The 16671-nt window shown below is 49.1% G+C and overlaps 1 protein-coding gene across 6 annotated transcripts in view; it reads left to right on the top strand.

Annotated features, from left to right (window-relative positions):
* Positions 1–16671, top strand: part of KIF11 (kinesin family member 11) — a 271380-nt gene that overhangs the window by 168868 nt on the left and 85841 nt on the right. For all 6 annotated transcript variants that reach the window (XM_085606145.1, XM_085606146.1, XM_085606148.1 and 3 more), the window contains one exon: positions 1772–1930. In XM_085606145.1, the coding sequence (XP_085462271.1) occupies positions 1772–1930 (159 nt within the window). The remainder of the gene's footprint in view (positions 1–1771; positions 1931–16671) is intronic.

Here is a 16671-nt window from a genome sequence, read left to right as displayed (position 1 = left end):
CACCAGACAGTGTGGTTAATATTAAAAACGGCATGTTCCTTTTGTGTTTGACATGACCTGACAGTGAAGACATGAAATCGCTGTTTTAACTGTAGCAAGACCGGTGGACTCATTGGCTAACATGGAGTTTACATTATACTGGTCTTATTGCTGAGACCGGATTTAGGATAATTTGCAATAGAAAAGTGACATAAGAAAGTCACTACTTTGTTGCTCAGAACTCCCGTAGCTTTTTCTGTCTAGTTGCAGCAGTTGACACCCGAGACAGTGTGCTGTCCCCCCTGAAGTGCTCCCGGGAACTGGAACAAAGAGAGTGGCTGGTTCGAGGAAGTGTGACCTCCACCAGCAGGATGACTAACACCGGGGGGTGGTCACAGATGGCCCAGCTTCAAAGGCTACTGCCTCAGTAAAGCAAGTGGTAATCACACCTACTCCTGGCTGCTCCTTTGTATAGACAGACAGGCTGGTATCCATTCTAGAGGGGAAAACCTGTAGAACTGGTTTTCCAGGCGCCATGGTTCATTATACTGGGTGCACCCCAGTATTCTGCCCAGGGCTCTTCACAATAGAAGTCTTGCACCATCTTGAACTTGGGTAGGGCGGGATGTCCTGGGATGGTTTGGTGGCCGAGCCACCAGTAAGTGATGTAAAGTTGGAGGGGGGTGCGTTGTGGAAACTATTGCTCCATAGGCTGAGTCTACCCCTACCACAAATGCCAACGAGTTGTCTGAGTCAGAGGTTGTCGATCAGGGTGGAGGAGTTGGGGTCGTTGTTGTTCTCGTGGTGGAAGTTCAGGTCCCCTAGAAGGATGTAGTCCGTTGAGGCGAGGGCGTGTGTACTGATTAAGTCGGCGATGGAGTCGCTGAACTGCTGTTGGGGTCCGGGGGATCTGTAGACGAGGGTCCCTCTGAGGGTGGTGTTGGGGTTGGTGTGGATCTGGAAGTGCAGGTGTTCAGCGGTGCTCAGGGTGTCGTCGGTGTCTGTCGATATTTTGAGTGTTCTTGTGGATGATGGCGATTCCTACTCCGTTGGTGCGGTCTTTGCGGGAGATCTTGAAGCCTTCCGGGATGGCTATGGCGATGTCTGGTGCCGAGGAGGGGTTCAGCCAGGTCTCCGTCAGAAAGGCGACATCTGAGGAGCCTACAGGTAGATGGAATGGCAACCAGAAATAGTGTTGCCAAAAGTGAGCGACTTACAGTTGTATACTATAAAGTTTTAGCAAGATCTTCGGTATGTAATATGTGCCTTTATAAATATAATTAATTACATCAAGAGTACTCTCCTCTATGATGTATCTAATTGGACATCTATTCCAATTTGCTGACCTGTTTATTTCCAGAAATGTTCGATTAGCTGTAATGTTCAAATACAAGTAATTTCCCAGAAGAAGAATTGGCAATGCATAAAGCAAATGGTTCAGCAGTTGCGGTATTTTAATTGTTTTATTTTATTGGAAGCAGGGTTAATGCATTTTACATTTAGAATCAGAAATAATGTCCACCAAAGTAACTTATATTATTGTATTGTCTGATTAATCAGGAGGAGATTAATTTGCTGGTATTTTAGCTATTTGTCCTAAATAGAGAGGTAGCTACTTGCATATTTTTAAGTGTTATTTGTATAGAATGCGTTTTCAGAAATCAGTGATTTAACACCGGTCAGAGGTGTACACAACTGTTTGAAACATTTCTGTCTCAATAGTTCATTTGAAGATTAGTGTATTATACTTTTTATCCTTTTCATGAGGTAACTGAGGTTTTTTTCTTAAAAGGTGGAAAGTCATAAGGAAACCATGGACCGATTTTTCACTGGCCATTCACATGCCCTGCGTAAGCTACGAAAAGATTCCACTGATGCACTAATTGAATGCCAGACTAAATACGACTGTGTGCGCCACGAACTGGAATTGGCTCAAACAGCACATGCAGAGGTAGGTTTTCTTTTTGTTTGTGTATGATAGCATGGTTGTTCCGGACTTTTCTTGTCACATTCTGATGTCCGATGAAGTGCAGAAAACAGCTTTTTATTGCACCTTCTCATTAATGCATGGACTCACATGATTTGACTCCAGACTGGCTTTATTTAAGGAATTTTGTAGGTATGGTAGTTTCCTCTCGTAGAAAGGTGCCCCTTTTTGCCTGGTTACCCTCCCACTTTTTGCCTGATATCTGATGCACTTTGACTGAGTGTGCACTGGGTTCCCGCCAATCAGGTTACCAGTGCCTGTATTTTTTCCCAAAACTGTACCTTTGTTTCTACAACTGGAACACCTCTGGCTCACCTGCAAGTCCCTTGTAAAAGATAGCAGCGGCACCACGTGCCTTGTGACCAGAGAGGGTCTATATGGGCTGCAGCATTTATTGTGCCCCCCTCAGAGGCCACTCGCCAAACGCATACACACTGCCATTGCCGACTGTGTTTTGGTCAAAACTTGAGTCGACATGGCAACACATCCCTGTGTGCCATGTCCACCAACCACTGCTTGTGGCATAGGTAAGTCACCCCTCTAGCAGGCCTCGCAGGCCTCTCAGCCCTAAAGGCAGGTTGCACTATCCCACAGGTGAGGGCACAGCTGCATGAGCAATGTGCCCCTACAGTGTCTGCCATTCACAGACATTGTAAGTGCAGTGGAGCCATATTGAGTACATGGACTGGGAGACGTCATTACTCACAGCTTCATGATGGCTTTACTGATTGCTAAAGAGTTTGGTATTAAACTCCTCTGCACATTAAACCCACACTGATGTCCGTGTTGGATTTATTACAAATTAGAGATGCCCCCTAAAAAACTACCAAATACCTAGTTTCCAGCTGCCTGGTCTGCACCAGCCTACCACTTACAGACCTGTTTCTGACCCCCTGAGGTGGGAGGATATGTGCTCTCATGGGTCAGGACAAAGGCTTCACACCTACCTCCCAGCAGGAACAGCATTCAGGGTGGTGAGCCTCAAGACTTCCTGCCCTTTGATATGCTAGCCCGCTCCTCTCTGGATCGTGTAGATGGCTGCCCCCCTTGACCAAGCCCCACTTTTGGCTGCAAGGTCAGCGGGGAAATTAGTAGGCAGGGTCTCTGCCAGGACCAAGCCTAACGTACCCTGGACCAAGGTGACCCCCTCCTTAGAAAATCCTCTATCTTGAGTGGAAGGATTCAGCACGATCAGGTTAGGGGTATGCCCACTCCCCAAAGGGAGGGGACATTCTAAGGTTGTAGTCACCCTAAAGGCAAGTAGCCTATTGGCTACCACCTGCCAGTCCCTGTAACGCCCCTAAATTCAGTATTTAGGGGCACCCCTGAACCTTGATCCTCCGATTCCTGCAACCTAAGAAGACGGTCGAAGAGGACGCTGTACAGCAAAAGGAGACACCTATTGCCGGTCTCCTGATTCTATAGCCTGCAAAGAAGACACCACCTGTTTCGTGGCCAGCAACTTCCAAGATTCCCAGGAAGACTGCCACTCTTCAATAATGACCAGATCTCCTGAGGACAACGGCCCTGTTCAGAAAGAACTCCATCTTCAAGAATTCTGGATCCAGGTGGATCTGCGACCCCTGCCCATTCTGCACCGGACTCCCACAACGCGAGTGGTTTACCTGTCCTGTGAAGTCTCCCCAGTGATTAGGACCTAGTCTCCATCTGTGGCTGACATCTCCTGGACCCCACAAAGCGCCTGCAAAATAAAGTAATAAAAAAACAAAACTTCAAATAACAGTGAACCATGTTAAAATCACCAAAGGCCATAACTGTTTATTTAGTAGCAGGTCCTTCTCATTTGAAACAACCCAAATTTCAGCCAATGAAGTGGAAGTGCTAAGCTCCCTTACTGCCCCCTAGAGGCCTCCACAGCTCAGGCTTCTACCAGATGTCATATGTGAGTTGGTCCCTGAGTAGAGCTCTGCTCCAACTTCTTTGTGACCCTACGCTATTATGTTCCTAATCTACCCTGGGCTTGACAGCTTTCAGAGCCTTATCTAAGGGTCTGTTTTGTGTGGAAAATCCCCATCTTCTGGGCCAAAGAGATCTGACTCTGTCCCCAACAGTCATCATGACTGATAGAAGAAATCAATCTTGAAATTCTCCTACCTGTGAATAAAAAGATCTAAAGCTGACCCAGGTGTGAGAAAGTGCCCTCTTTCTGCGTGGTTGCCCCCACTTTTTGCTCAACTGTGGATGACCTTTGACTGAGTGTGCCCTGGGCTCCTGCCAATCGGGTACCCAGGGCCTATGTTCTTTCCCTAAAACTGCATTGAAGACCAAACCCAATTGACACTGGCCACAAGTCAGTCCCTGGTAAATGGTTCCACCGGTGCCCAGGGCACTGTGACCAGGGATGGGCTCTAAGGGCTGCATCACTTATTGTTCGACCCTTAGAGGTCCTGTACCTTTACACTCGCACACTGCCTTTGCAGGCTGCATGTTTTGGTGCAGAACAAAGTGAAGAGTCGGCATGGCACACATCCCTGTGTACCATGCCTACAACCCACTGCCTTGGCATAGATCAGCCACCCCTCTTGCTGGGTGCACTATGTAGGAAACTGGCTCTATATATACTACACCAAAATGAGGTATTGTGTTTATAGAGTCCAGGTGACCCCAGAGGTAGGCAGAGGTTAAAGTTGGATAGAACCTTACTCTCCATTTGTGGTAGAGTGGTCGAGCAGTAAGGCAGCATAAGAGGACAGTGTTTAGCATTTGATGTACACCCTCAGTCAGCAAAGGAATTCACACATTCAAGAAGTGAACTCTAGGCCAATTGTTTTTGTATAAAAATATACAGTTTTATTTTTAGAACCAAGCAAGCCAGGCACAGGTAAGCATTAAATACTATACAGTAATACGTTGCTGAATGTAGAACAGGTTGAAAATGCAATTGGAATTGTACTTTGTTTGATTTACAGGGGATGCAGTAGGTTGCAATACTTAGCAAATACAGTACATTGAAATGAACAGGCTTTTTCAGTAAATCACAGGTAAGTTACTTTTTTAGTTAATTGTCTAACTCAGTGCTGGTACCTAGATTCAGCACTGGGACATTTCCTGCAAATAGGTAAGTAAATGTGTTTTGGTTATTCGTGCGATTTAAAAAAAAAAAAAAAAGTGTATGTATATGTTCGAGGCATGTGGGCTGCTTAATTCATATCTGTGCATAGATCGCCGCCTAGTGTTGGGTCCGGATGTTTGCACGTTGTTGTCCTGGAAGAGTCTTCGAAGTATCCTTGGATAAGTGACTCCTCCCCTGGACTACAGTGCGCATGGGCATCCTCTCCATCCTCAGATTGTTTTTTTCCGCCATTGGGTTCGGATGTGCTATCTTAGCTCAAGTTAGGAAAATATTTTGTCGAGGCCAAAAGGCCTTTAGTTCGCGTCGGTACTGTTTATCGATCGGTTTTCGATACAACCTTGTTAGTTTACTAACTTTCAGCACAGACTTTTTTCGCATTTACCTGTTCACTTCGACGATGGAATCGAGGACGCCATTCAAGAGGTGTCCGGTATGCAATGCGAAGTACCCACACATCGACGTCCATCCGGTGTGCAACAAATGCCTTTCGCCGGACCACGACGAATCGACATGCATGGCCTGCGCCCGGTTCCGTTCAAAAAAGACTCTACAAAATCGACCGGCGAGACTCGAGGCGCAGCACGCGGCACCGGCCCCAGCAGACATCTTCAACGAGGCCGAAGACGTCGAAGAATTGGAAGTCTTACCCTCCAGTCCCGTTTCCGAACACTGATCCGGATCGGACGAAGTCGACGAATCACTCTTCCACAGAGGTGAAGACGACACTGAGGTAGGAGACGACGAGGAGGCCTTAGGGGCCGAAGAGAGTAGCTCCAATGATGAACAAGGCCTACCTGTTCAGACCGAAGAAGGCCCAGTTCCACGGCCTATGGCTCCGGTCGAGGGATCGCCTTCGGGCCTTACCCGAGACCCATCCCGCAGTTCTTCGGCCCCGCTCTCGGGCCCGGCCTCGGACATTCAGCGGCAGCCATTACCGCTTAAACCAGCTGGTTTCCCTTCCATAAAACCGAAACCGAAAGCTGCTCCGGTTCCAACGAAACCGAAAGTGACGCTGGTCGGATCGAGGCCTTCGACGCCAGCGCGACGCGTCGACACCGACCGCACCAAGAGAGACTTCGGTGCCGAACTTGAAGCGGCCGACGTCGGAGTCGACAAACGGAAAAAGGCCTTCGGCGCCGACAAACCTGCTCGGCTCCCGGCACCGACGCCACGGACACCGAGGGCTGCACCGCCTGCTGCGTCTCGCATCGCTCCCTCGACGACACCAAAGCCTCACGCATCGAAGACGTCGACGGTCATCTCCGCACCTCGACTCGATGAACCACCGGCGCCGAAAAAGTCCACGGCCGCCTCTACGAACCTGGTCGGTGCCAAAGCCTCAAAGGCGCTCCAAGGACGACCTGGTGCGACACAAAGCAGCAAAACCAAGGCTGCCCTCCAGGACCCGTCGGGTTCCGGTCCGATCGAAGCTCCAGCAGCCTCTTCGGTGCCAGCCAACATTACCTTTGGCTTGCCTCCGTCAACAATCCCGAAAATGTTCCAACTCAGGACACGGGTCACCCAGACTACGATTACACCTGCTGAGACATCTCCGTCACGTGTCATCGACGCCAACACTGGCAGGATGATTCTCCACGAGCGAAGGATAACTTCGGAACCACCGTTGGACCCTTTCAGGATCCCACTAAAAAGGAAGCTGCCTGTAGAATCAGAACCTCTCCTTTATGAACCTTTCCACTCATCCTACCAGGATCCACAACTATTCTCCCCCACACGTTCCGACACGGATGCGTTGGAGGACTACATGGATGACCAAGTCCCCTACCATGGAGACACAGACCCTGATGACCAGCAGGACCCTGATCACACTTGGGGCGACCCTGTAGACCCAAGTGCACCTCTCGATGCACAGGACCCACAACTCTATGGGGCAAAAACATCTCCCACAGAGGATACTGCAGCCTTCAACGCTCTTATTGAACGTGCTGCCAATAACCATGGGGTGCAGCTTCACTCTGACACCGTCGAAGATGACTTTCTTATGGACACTTTCGCATCCTCAGAACGGCATGTAAAGACTCTGCCCATGTTGAAAGGAGTCCTCAAACCAGCCAAGGACATTTTCAAGGAACCCACCAGGGCACGAGTGATAAACCCCAGGATTGATAAGAAATACCGATCAGCACCTGGGGACCTTACTTACATCAGAGGCCAATTACCACTAGACTCCATTGTCGTAGCGAATGCTCGCAAGAGGGCACACTCGCAAACGACAGGTGATGCTCCTCCCCCGGACAAAGAGTCCAAGGTGTTAGAGACCTCTGGCAAGCGAGTTGCCGCCCAAGCTGCCAACATATGGCGCATAGCCAACACTCAAGCGCTCCTTGCTCGCTATGATAGAGCGCACTATGACACACTGGAGCAAATATTCCAACATCTCCCTGACCAGTTCAAGGAAGGCGCAGAAATGCTCATCAGAGAAGGACAGCTACTCACGAATGCTTCCATCAAATGTGCACTAGATGCTGCAGACACGGCTGCCAGGGCCATAAACACAAGCGTCATGCTGCGACGACATGCCTGGTTACGAATCTCAGGATTCAAGCCTGAGGTACAAAACAATATACTCAACCAGCCTGTCAACCCCGACTATTTATTCGGGCCAGAGGTTGACACCACCCTTGAGAAGATAAAAAAGGACACGGACACTGCAAAGTCCATGGGCGCTCTCCAAACTCAGTCCTTTCGGAGCGGCTCCTTTCGTCGCCCCGGAAACAAGGGAGCAGGTAGAGGACAGGGGTCACAACAAACATATAACAAAGGCAATACACAGACCACCTACGATAAAAACACCCGGGGTGGATATCGTGGCTCCAGTACAAAGGGCAGAGGACGCTGCTACGGCAACACCAGGTCCTCCCCCAAGAACAAGCAGTGACGCCCTCTCCCTTCCTCCCGACCACCTAACACCTGTCGGGGGAAGGCTACAAAGGTTCCTGTCCACGTGGAACTCCATCACCACGGACAGGTGGGTCAAAGATATTGTAAAATACGGTTACTGTCTGGAGTTAACCTCCACTCCACCCACAATACCACCAAGAAACCGTCCTATGTCCTCAGAGCACTTAACGCTCTTACGGCAGGAGGTGCAAAGTATGCTTCTAAAAGGCGCCATAGAGGTCGTACCCATCCACGAGCAGGGTACGGGGGTGTACTCCCTCTACTTCCTAATTCCAAAAAGGGACGGGTCACTCAGACCTATATTAGACCTGAGGCCCCTGAACCAGTACATTCTTTCAGAGCACTTTCACATGCTCACTCTACAGCAAGTCCTTCCGCTTCTCAAGCAGGGAGACTTCCTAGCCACACTGGACCTCAAGGATGCGTATTTCCACATACCCATCCACCCCTCACACAAAAAATACCTCTGGTTCACTGTCCAGGGGCAGCACTATCAATTCAAAGTCCTTCCCTTCGGCGTGACAACAGCGCCCAGGGTTTTCACGAAGTGCCTAGCTACGATGGCAGCACATCTACGGAGGCAGCATATACACGTCTACCCCTACCTAGACGACTGGCTCGTTCAAGCGAAGTCAGCCCAGCAATGTGCCAGCCACATGTCCCGCACCATTCACCTTCTTCACAGTCTGGGATTCTCACTAAATTACCCAAAGTCCCATCTCCAGCCCGCACACGTACAACAGTACCTAGGTGCGACTATAGACACTCTGGCGGCCACAGCTCAGCCAAATTTAGTGAGGATCAACAGCATACAACTGCTGATCTCCAAGTTCAAACCCAATCACTCACTTCCAGCGCGAGTGTTTATGCAGTTAATAGGCATGATGGCCTCCTGCATCTTCATAGTCCCGCACGCGAGATTACATATGCGCCCGCTTCAGGAGTGCCTAACACGTCAGTGGAATCAGGCTCAAGGACAGTTGAAAGACCTAGTGTTGGTGAGCGGTCGGGCATACAACTCTCTGCATTGGTGGAATCCACAAAACCTTTGCAAGGGCCGACCATTCCAAGAGCCTGTCCCACAGATAGTACTGACAGCGGACGCGTCTCTCCAGGGATGGGGAGCTCATGTACTCCACTACACAGTGCAGGGACTATGGACGACTCAACAAAAGAAGATGCACATCAACCTTCTGGAACTAATGGCAATCTTCCTGGCCATGAAGGCATTCAAAGTACATCTATGCAACAAGGTCGTGTTGATCCGGACGGACAACATTACCGCAATGTACTACATACAGAAGCAGGGAGGAACACACTCTCCACAGTTGTCTCATCTGGCTCAGAGCATGTGGAAGTGGGCCATTCAGAGGAACATGTTCCTCATGGCGGAACACCTCCCTGGCAAGGACAACCAGATGGCGGATCTGCTCAGCAGACACAGCCACCAGATGCACGAGTGGGAGTTACACCCATCAGTACTCCAACCGTACTTCCAGCAGTGGGGTCATCCGGAGATAGACCTATTCGCGACAAGCGAAAACGCAAAATGCCAAAGCTTCGCCGCCAGGTTCCCACATCCGCAGTCGCAGGGCAATGCGATATGGATGAACTGGTCCGGCAGATTTGCGTACGCTTTTCCCCCAGCGCCGTTAATACCGCTGGTGGCCCGCAAACTGCGACAACACTCCCGGACACTCGTCCTAGTTGCTCCCACGTGGGCACGCCAGCCGTGGTACACCACCTTCCTCGAACTTTCCGTGGTGCCGCATCAAAGGCTGCGGATCAAACCCGCGCATTTGACGCAGAACCATGGAGAGATTCAGCACCCAGATCCGCAACAGCTGAACCTGGCGATCTGGCTCCTGAAGTCCTAGAGTTTGGCTATCTCAACCTGCCACCTGACTGTATGGACATCATCAAGGAGGCCAGGAGACCCACTACAAGGGCTTGCTATGCAACCAAATGGAAACGGTTCGTCATTTATTGCGGTAATAATGACATTAACCCGCTGGACGCATCCATCCAAAACATCATCTGTTACCTCTTACACCTATACCGATGCAATCTGGCGTACACCTCTATACGTGTCCATTTGACCGCAATATCAGCCTATCTGCAGACCAGGCAGCACCTCTCACTATTCAGAGTGCCTGCCATCAAAGCATTCTTGGAGGGACTCAAACGAGTCATTCCACCAAGCCACCCACCGGCTCCAATGTGGAACCTCAACTTGGTCCTCACATGCCTGATGGGTCCACCCTTTGAACCTCTACACTCATGCGAGATTCAATTCCTTACCTGGAAAGTAGCCTTCCTGGTAGCGATCACTTCCTTAAGAAGAGTTAGTGAACTCCAGGCACTAACAGTTCAAGAGCCATTTATACAGGTTCACGCCAACAGGGTCGTACTACGTACCAACCCCAAATTCATGCCCAAAGTAATATCGCAGTTCCACATGAATCAAACTATTGAACTGCCCGTTTTCTTCCAAAACCCACAAACTGTCGCAGAAAGGGCACTACATACACTAGATGTACGGAGGGCCCTCATGTACTACATCGACAGGACTAAACCCTTCAGGAAGACAAAACAACTGTTCGTTGCCTTTGCCCCACACCACAAAGGTAACGCCATCTCCAAAGCAGGGATAGCCAGATGGATAGTTAAGTGTATTCAAATCTGTTATCAAAAGGCAAAACGCACATTAAATATTCCACCACGAGCCCACTCAACACGCAAGTTGGGGGCTTCCATGGCTTTTCTAGGAAATATTCCCCTGCATGATGTATGCAGAGCAGCCACATGGTCCACTACACACACATTTACAAAACACTATTGTGTAGACGTGCAGTCAAAACAGCAGGCAGCTGTAGGACAGGCTGTTCTCAAAACACTTTTTCAGACCGCTGCAGCTGGCACTGGTAGCCGCCGCTAATAGAGGGCACTGCTATGTATTCTATGCACAGATATGAATTCAGCAGCCCACATGCCTCGAACTGAATATGCTACTTACCAGTATGCATCTGTTCTTGGCATGTAGGGCTGCTGACATTCATATCGCCCTCCCTCCTCCCCGGCGCCTGTAGCAGCTGCAGCTCTCAGAATTACTGTATAGCATGGTCATCACTTTCTGTATCTACTCCATCACTGCCACAATGGCGAAAAACAATCTGAGGATGGAGAGGATGCCCATGCGCACTGTAGTCCAGGGGAGGAGTCACCTATCCAAGGATACTTCGAAGACTCTTCCAGGACAACAACGTGCAAACATCCGGACCCAACATAGGCGGCGATCTATGCACAGATATGAATGTCAGCAGCCCTACATGCCAAGAACAGATGCATACTGGTAAGTAGCATATTCAATATATGTGTGTGTGTGTATGTATGTATATGTGTATGTATATATAATATCCAACAAACGCAACTTGCCGCCGAATAACTTGCGGGCGGGTGCCGTTGGTGTGTTAGTAGCTTGTACACACAATTGTATTTTTCACCAACTTCCCCAGAAGGATTTTACAACGCACTCCACGGATTCTTACCTTTTCAATTCATTTTATTTCTTGATTTGCAGGCAGACCGGTTTTGGCATGTTCGCCTTTTTCAATGCCTTGAGTGCAGATTACTTTCTTTTCAAACCCCCCATTTAAATATCCATTTGGACTCCCCTATTGGTTCAAGACAGTCCAGTGAGTGACGACTGACTTCAAAACTGATAGTCTATTCACCTTCGTGAGTCCGCCATGTCAGCGTGAGTTTGATAGTTATCTTAGTCATTGTGGCTGCATGCCGTAGAAATCCATTTAAGTAATGATTTTCACTAAGTGTGCACGAGCATGCAAACCTCTGTTGTGCATCACGCTGGCTTTCACTCACAAGTGGGCTGAATTGTAGAAAGTTCCTCGCCCTGCCGTATCCCACAAAATCGTATCCTGTGGCTTTACACCTGTGTTTTGTGGTCTGCCTGCAAATCAAGAAATAAAATGAATTGAAGAAGTAAGAATCCGTGGAGTGCGTTGTAAAATCCTTGTGGGGAAGTTGGTGAAAAAAAAAAAAAAAAATATATATATATATATATATATATATATATATATATATTCACTGAAAAAACCATAGGTTTCACACACGTTATAGTTAGGAATTAGCATTTAAAAAACCTTGCAAATTCACTGAAAAAACCATAGGTTTCACACATGTTATAGTTAGCGGAAATTTTACTGATAAAAAAACCAATGAAATTCCCCCGTTATAGTTAGTGCAGGCAACTATAACTCACGCGACCGCAATCCTCTGCTGATGCTAATACTGTATTTAGACACTTATTTGCCCATGTCTTCTTCCATAAATTTTTAGCTATACATATATTACAAATATTTTTTTTTCATAAAGACACATATGTCATCAGCAGAAGATTGCGGTCGCGTGAGTTATAGTTGCCTGCACTAACTATAACGGGGGAATTTCATTGGTTTTTTATCAGTAAAATTTCCGCTAACTATAACATGTGTGAAACCTATGGTTTTTTCAGTGAATTTGCAAGGTTTTTTAAATGCTAATTCCTAACTATAACGTGTGTGAAACCTATGGTTTTTTCAGTGAATTTGTACGGTTTTTTAAATGCTAAGTTACTTTACGCCATTCGTGGCGTGCACGCCCACTTAACGCAGTTCGTTTCTCAGAATCTACTGAACAGATTTACACCAAACCTACAAAAGGCACTTCCTTGACCTAGGGACTACCTCTCTGCCAAATTTCTAGTAATTCTGTTCAGCCGTTCGGGCTGTAGCCCTGTCTAAAGGTCCTATGGAAAAATGCATGGGAAAAACGCGTTTTGGGACCCCCCTCTTATCTCAGCCCCCGCTTGACGAATCCCCCCGAGACTTTCAGGGTAGGAGCGGAGCGTAGCGCCCCACCTATTTTGAGAAATTCGCGAGGATTCGTCAACCGGCGCCAAAGTTATTCAAAATAGAATGTTGCGGATTTCCTATGGAAAAGGGGTCCTAACTATAACTACCTACTGGCGACCGCCAGTAGGTAATATATATGTGTATGTGTATGTGTGTATATGTGTCGCCTTGTCTCCGTAAACAGTCGTCGTTTTCGCTGTCACAAACCAGAGTGCAGACCACAAGAATCGTGTTACCATCCAAGATTTAATCAGCCACGGCAAACAGTCTGCATGACGCGTTTCGATCCCAGAAGGACCTTGATCACATGACGCGCCCATACATCTCACGGTACTTTATATTGCATTTTTTTACTTTTAACTTAGTGTATATGTGTGTGTATGTATGTGTGTATGTATGTATGTGTATATATATGTATGTATATATGTATGTATATATGTATACATGTATATATGTATATATATATATGTATATATATATATATATATATTTTATTTTTAGATTTCAAAACTCCACACGAGAAACTTTTTAGGAGAACAATTGTCAATGTTATCGGTTCAAAGGTAAGTTATCGACTGTGGAGTTAAGGTTCTGGGGTTAGACTCAGGGGTCCCCTAGGGTCAGTGATGCACTCTTGTTGCACCCTAGCAGCACTAGGGCGGCTGGGTGCAGAGTGTTGAGGCCCAATGTTATCCAATGGAGGATAGGGGGTCTCCGGTTGTGTGGCCTGCTTGCTAGCAGCCACCGACTGTGGGAGCAAAGCTCCTAGGGTTAAGCTCAGGGCAATTGGGGTTGCAGGTCAGCACAAAGGGTGCACCCTCAGCAGCACTGGGGCGGCAGAGTGCTGCTTTGGCTCCGGGCGCGCTGTTTGCAACTAAGACTCCGGTCGAAAGAAACCCTGCAGGCTCGGGACGAAGATCTTCTGGATGCGACCACCACTTTGAGGGGTAAGTTGGGATGTCTTGGGTTGTCTAGGCACCGTTGGTTGGGGCACACAAGACCGTGGGGCGTCGGGTGCAGGGGTGACTTTTGGCGTCGGAAAGTCTTACCCACTCTTGGCTGTGGTAAATGGGATCCTCTGGATTGAGGCTGCAGGTGTCGGCTGGGGTTTTAAGGCTGGTCTGGGATCTCCAGATCTTGGGTCACAATCGCTGGGGAGACCTCCTTGTCGTGTTTTTCCACTTGAGCTCGGACCGGGTTTGGCAGGTGCAGAGTGGGCTGGATTCGCGGTGTCCGACCGGAGCCAGAGGTTGCAGTTGAACAAATTTGGTGTTCATGGGAGAAGCAGTCTTTGGAAGTGAAGGCAGGCAGGTCCTCCGGGGGTTTTGAGGTTGCTGGCTGCAGGACACACCAGGAATTCACAGGAGCAGGTTCGAGGATAGACTGGCCGGTAGGGCTGGGGCCAAGTCAGTGGGCGTCGTCCTCTTGTTAGCTCGGCACGGTTCTTCGGTCCTTCTAATCTTCTTTCTTGTTTCTGGATCTGAGGAAGCAAGGTTCAGGGTGCCCCCTAAATACTAGATTTAGGGGTGTTACAGGTAGGTAGAGGGCAGGGACCAATGGATACCTTCCCTGGGGTGGGTACACCCCCTATTGTGCCACCCTCCAGTAGGAGAGAGGCATGATCCGGTCACTGGTTGGTTGGGCTTCCCCATCCTCAAGTTGGCAGGGACTCTTCACCTCGCCTCCCCCACCGGAGGGGTGGAGTTGGCAGAGGTGGGCACACCTCTTTCTCTTGCTTGTTTTTACCGCCTGTTCTCCAGCCAAAAGTGGGGGGTAGAACCAGTGGGGACCAGTTGCTGAAAGCAGCAAGTGGTTTGGGAAAGCTCACAAGCGTGGCATGCCTTTGAAGCTTCTCCTTTGTGAACCCTGCCCATCCTGGGGTAGGAGGCTTGGCATCTCGTCCCAGGATGTGCATTGTTTCAGGCCCCCAAGAGCAGCAGACTCTCGACCTAGGGGTCCAGAAACAGGTCTGTTGATGGCAGCATAAGCAGCCACTCAGTCGGGACACTAGAAGTTGGTCGAGTGTCAGAGGGCATCTCTGAGATGCCCTCTGTGTGCATTTTCCATTAAATCCCACACTGGCATCGGTGTGGGTTTAATGTGCTGAGAAGTTAGATACCAAACTTCTCAGTGTAGCCATTATGGAGCTGTGGAGTTCGTAATGACACTCCCAGAACCATATACTCTTAATGGCAGCACTGCACTTAAAATGTCTAAGAATGGACTTACACACTGTAGTGCACCCAACTAGAGGGGTGACTGATCTATTCCAGGGCAGTGAGTTGTAGGCATGGTACACAGCGATGTGTGCCGTGTCGACTTTTTAAAAATTTATTTATTTTTTCTTTGATCTGCACCAAAACACGCAGCCTGCAAAGGCAGTGTGTGAGTGTAGTGGTACAGGACCTCTAAGGGTGGCACCATAAGTGCTGCAGCCCTTACAGGCCTTTTGTGGTCACAGTGCCCTGGGTACCTGTGGCCAGAGATGCCAATTGTATTTAGTTTTGGGGAAAGAACACAGGCCCTGGGAACCTGATTGGCAGGTACCCAGGGCACACCAAGTAAAAGTGCATCAGTAGTCTGGCAAAAAGTGTGGGGGGGGGAAGGTTATTGTATCAGAACCCCACTTTCCTTCACACTGTACCAGTGGTGAGGGTACAGGTGCATGAGCCCTGTAACCCTACAATGTTTAAGCCAATTTTTAGACATTGTAAGTGCAGTAATGCCATTAAGAGTATATGGTGCTGTGAATTTGTCATTACGAACACCACACTACCATAATGGCTTGACTGAAAGGTTTGTTATCAAACTTCTCAGCACATTAAACCCACACTCATGCCAGTGTGGGATTTAATGAAAAATACACACACCGAGCATATTAGAGATGCCCCCTGAAAAATGTGTCCAGGCTGAGTGGCTGCTCCCCAGCTGCCACCATCAGACATGTTTCTGAACCCCTGGGTCGAGAGCCTGCTGCTCTCGGGGGTCTGAAACAATGCACATCCTGGGACGAGGTGCTAAGCCTCCTTCCCCCAGGATGGGCAGGGTCCACGAAGGGGAAGTTTCAAAGGCTTGCCGCCTTTGTGAGCTTCCCTAGGCCTTTTGCTGCTCCCAGCAACTGGTCACCACCCGTTCGGACCATCACTTTGGGCGGTAGCACCGGCAGGAAAACCAAGTGAGGAAGGGAGGTGTGCCCACCTCTGCCAACCCCACCCCTCAGGTGGGGGAGAGCGAGGTGAAGCACAACTCAGTCCCTGCCATCTTGCATATGGGGGACCCAGCCAATCTGAGAGAGGCATATGCCCCCCTCCCACTAGAGGGTGGCATAATAAGGGGCATAGCCACCCCAAAGAAGGGATCCATTGGTCCCAAACTTTTACTCACTGGTAACGCCCCTATATCTAGTATTTACGGGCACCCCCGAACCTTGCCTCCTCAGACCAGAAACTACAAGAAGAAAAGGACTGAACAGCCATGCTGAAGCTAAGAAGAGGATGACGGCTGCAGACTTGGCCCCAGCCCTACCGGCCTGTCCCCACCTCGAACCTGAAGAGGCGAAACTCCGGTGTGTCCTGCAGCCAGTAACGTCAAGAACCCCGAGGACCTGACCTACCTTTCAAAGAAAATACTTTGTCTCCTGTGAACACTGGATCTGTTCACCAACAGACTCGGGCTCCTGCGAAATCCGCAAGTATGCACCACTCTGCACTTTAGGCCCACGGCACGAGTTCGAGTGGACCAACACCACGAGGAGGTCTCCTCAGCGATCCGGACCC

The sequence above is a fragment of the Triturus cristatus genome, chromosome 1_2 (assembly GCF_964204655.1).
Source record: "Triturus cristatus chromosome 1_2, aTriCri1.1, whole genome shotgun sequence".
Classification (NCBI taxonomy): Eukaryota; Metazoa; Chordata; class Amphibia; order Caudata; family Salamandridae; genus Triturus; species Triturus cristatus.
The sequence above is the reverse complement of the archived record's forward strand: the minus strand, read 5'-3'. Positions and strand labels throughout refer to the sequence as shown.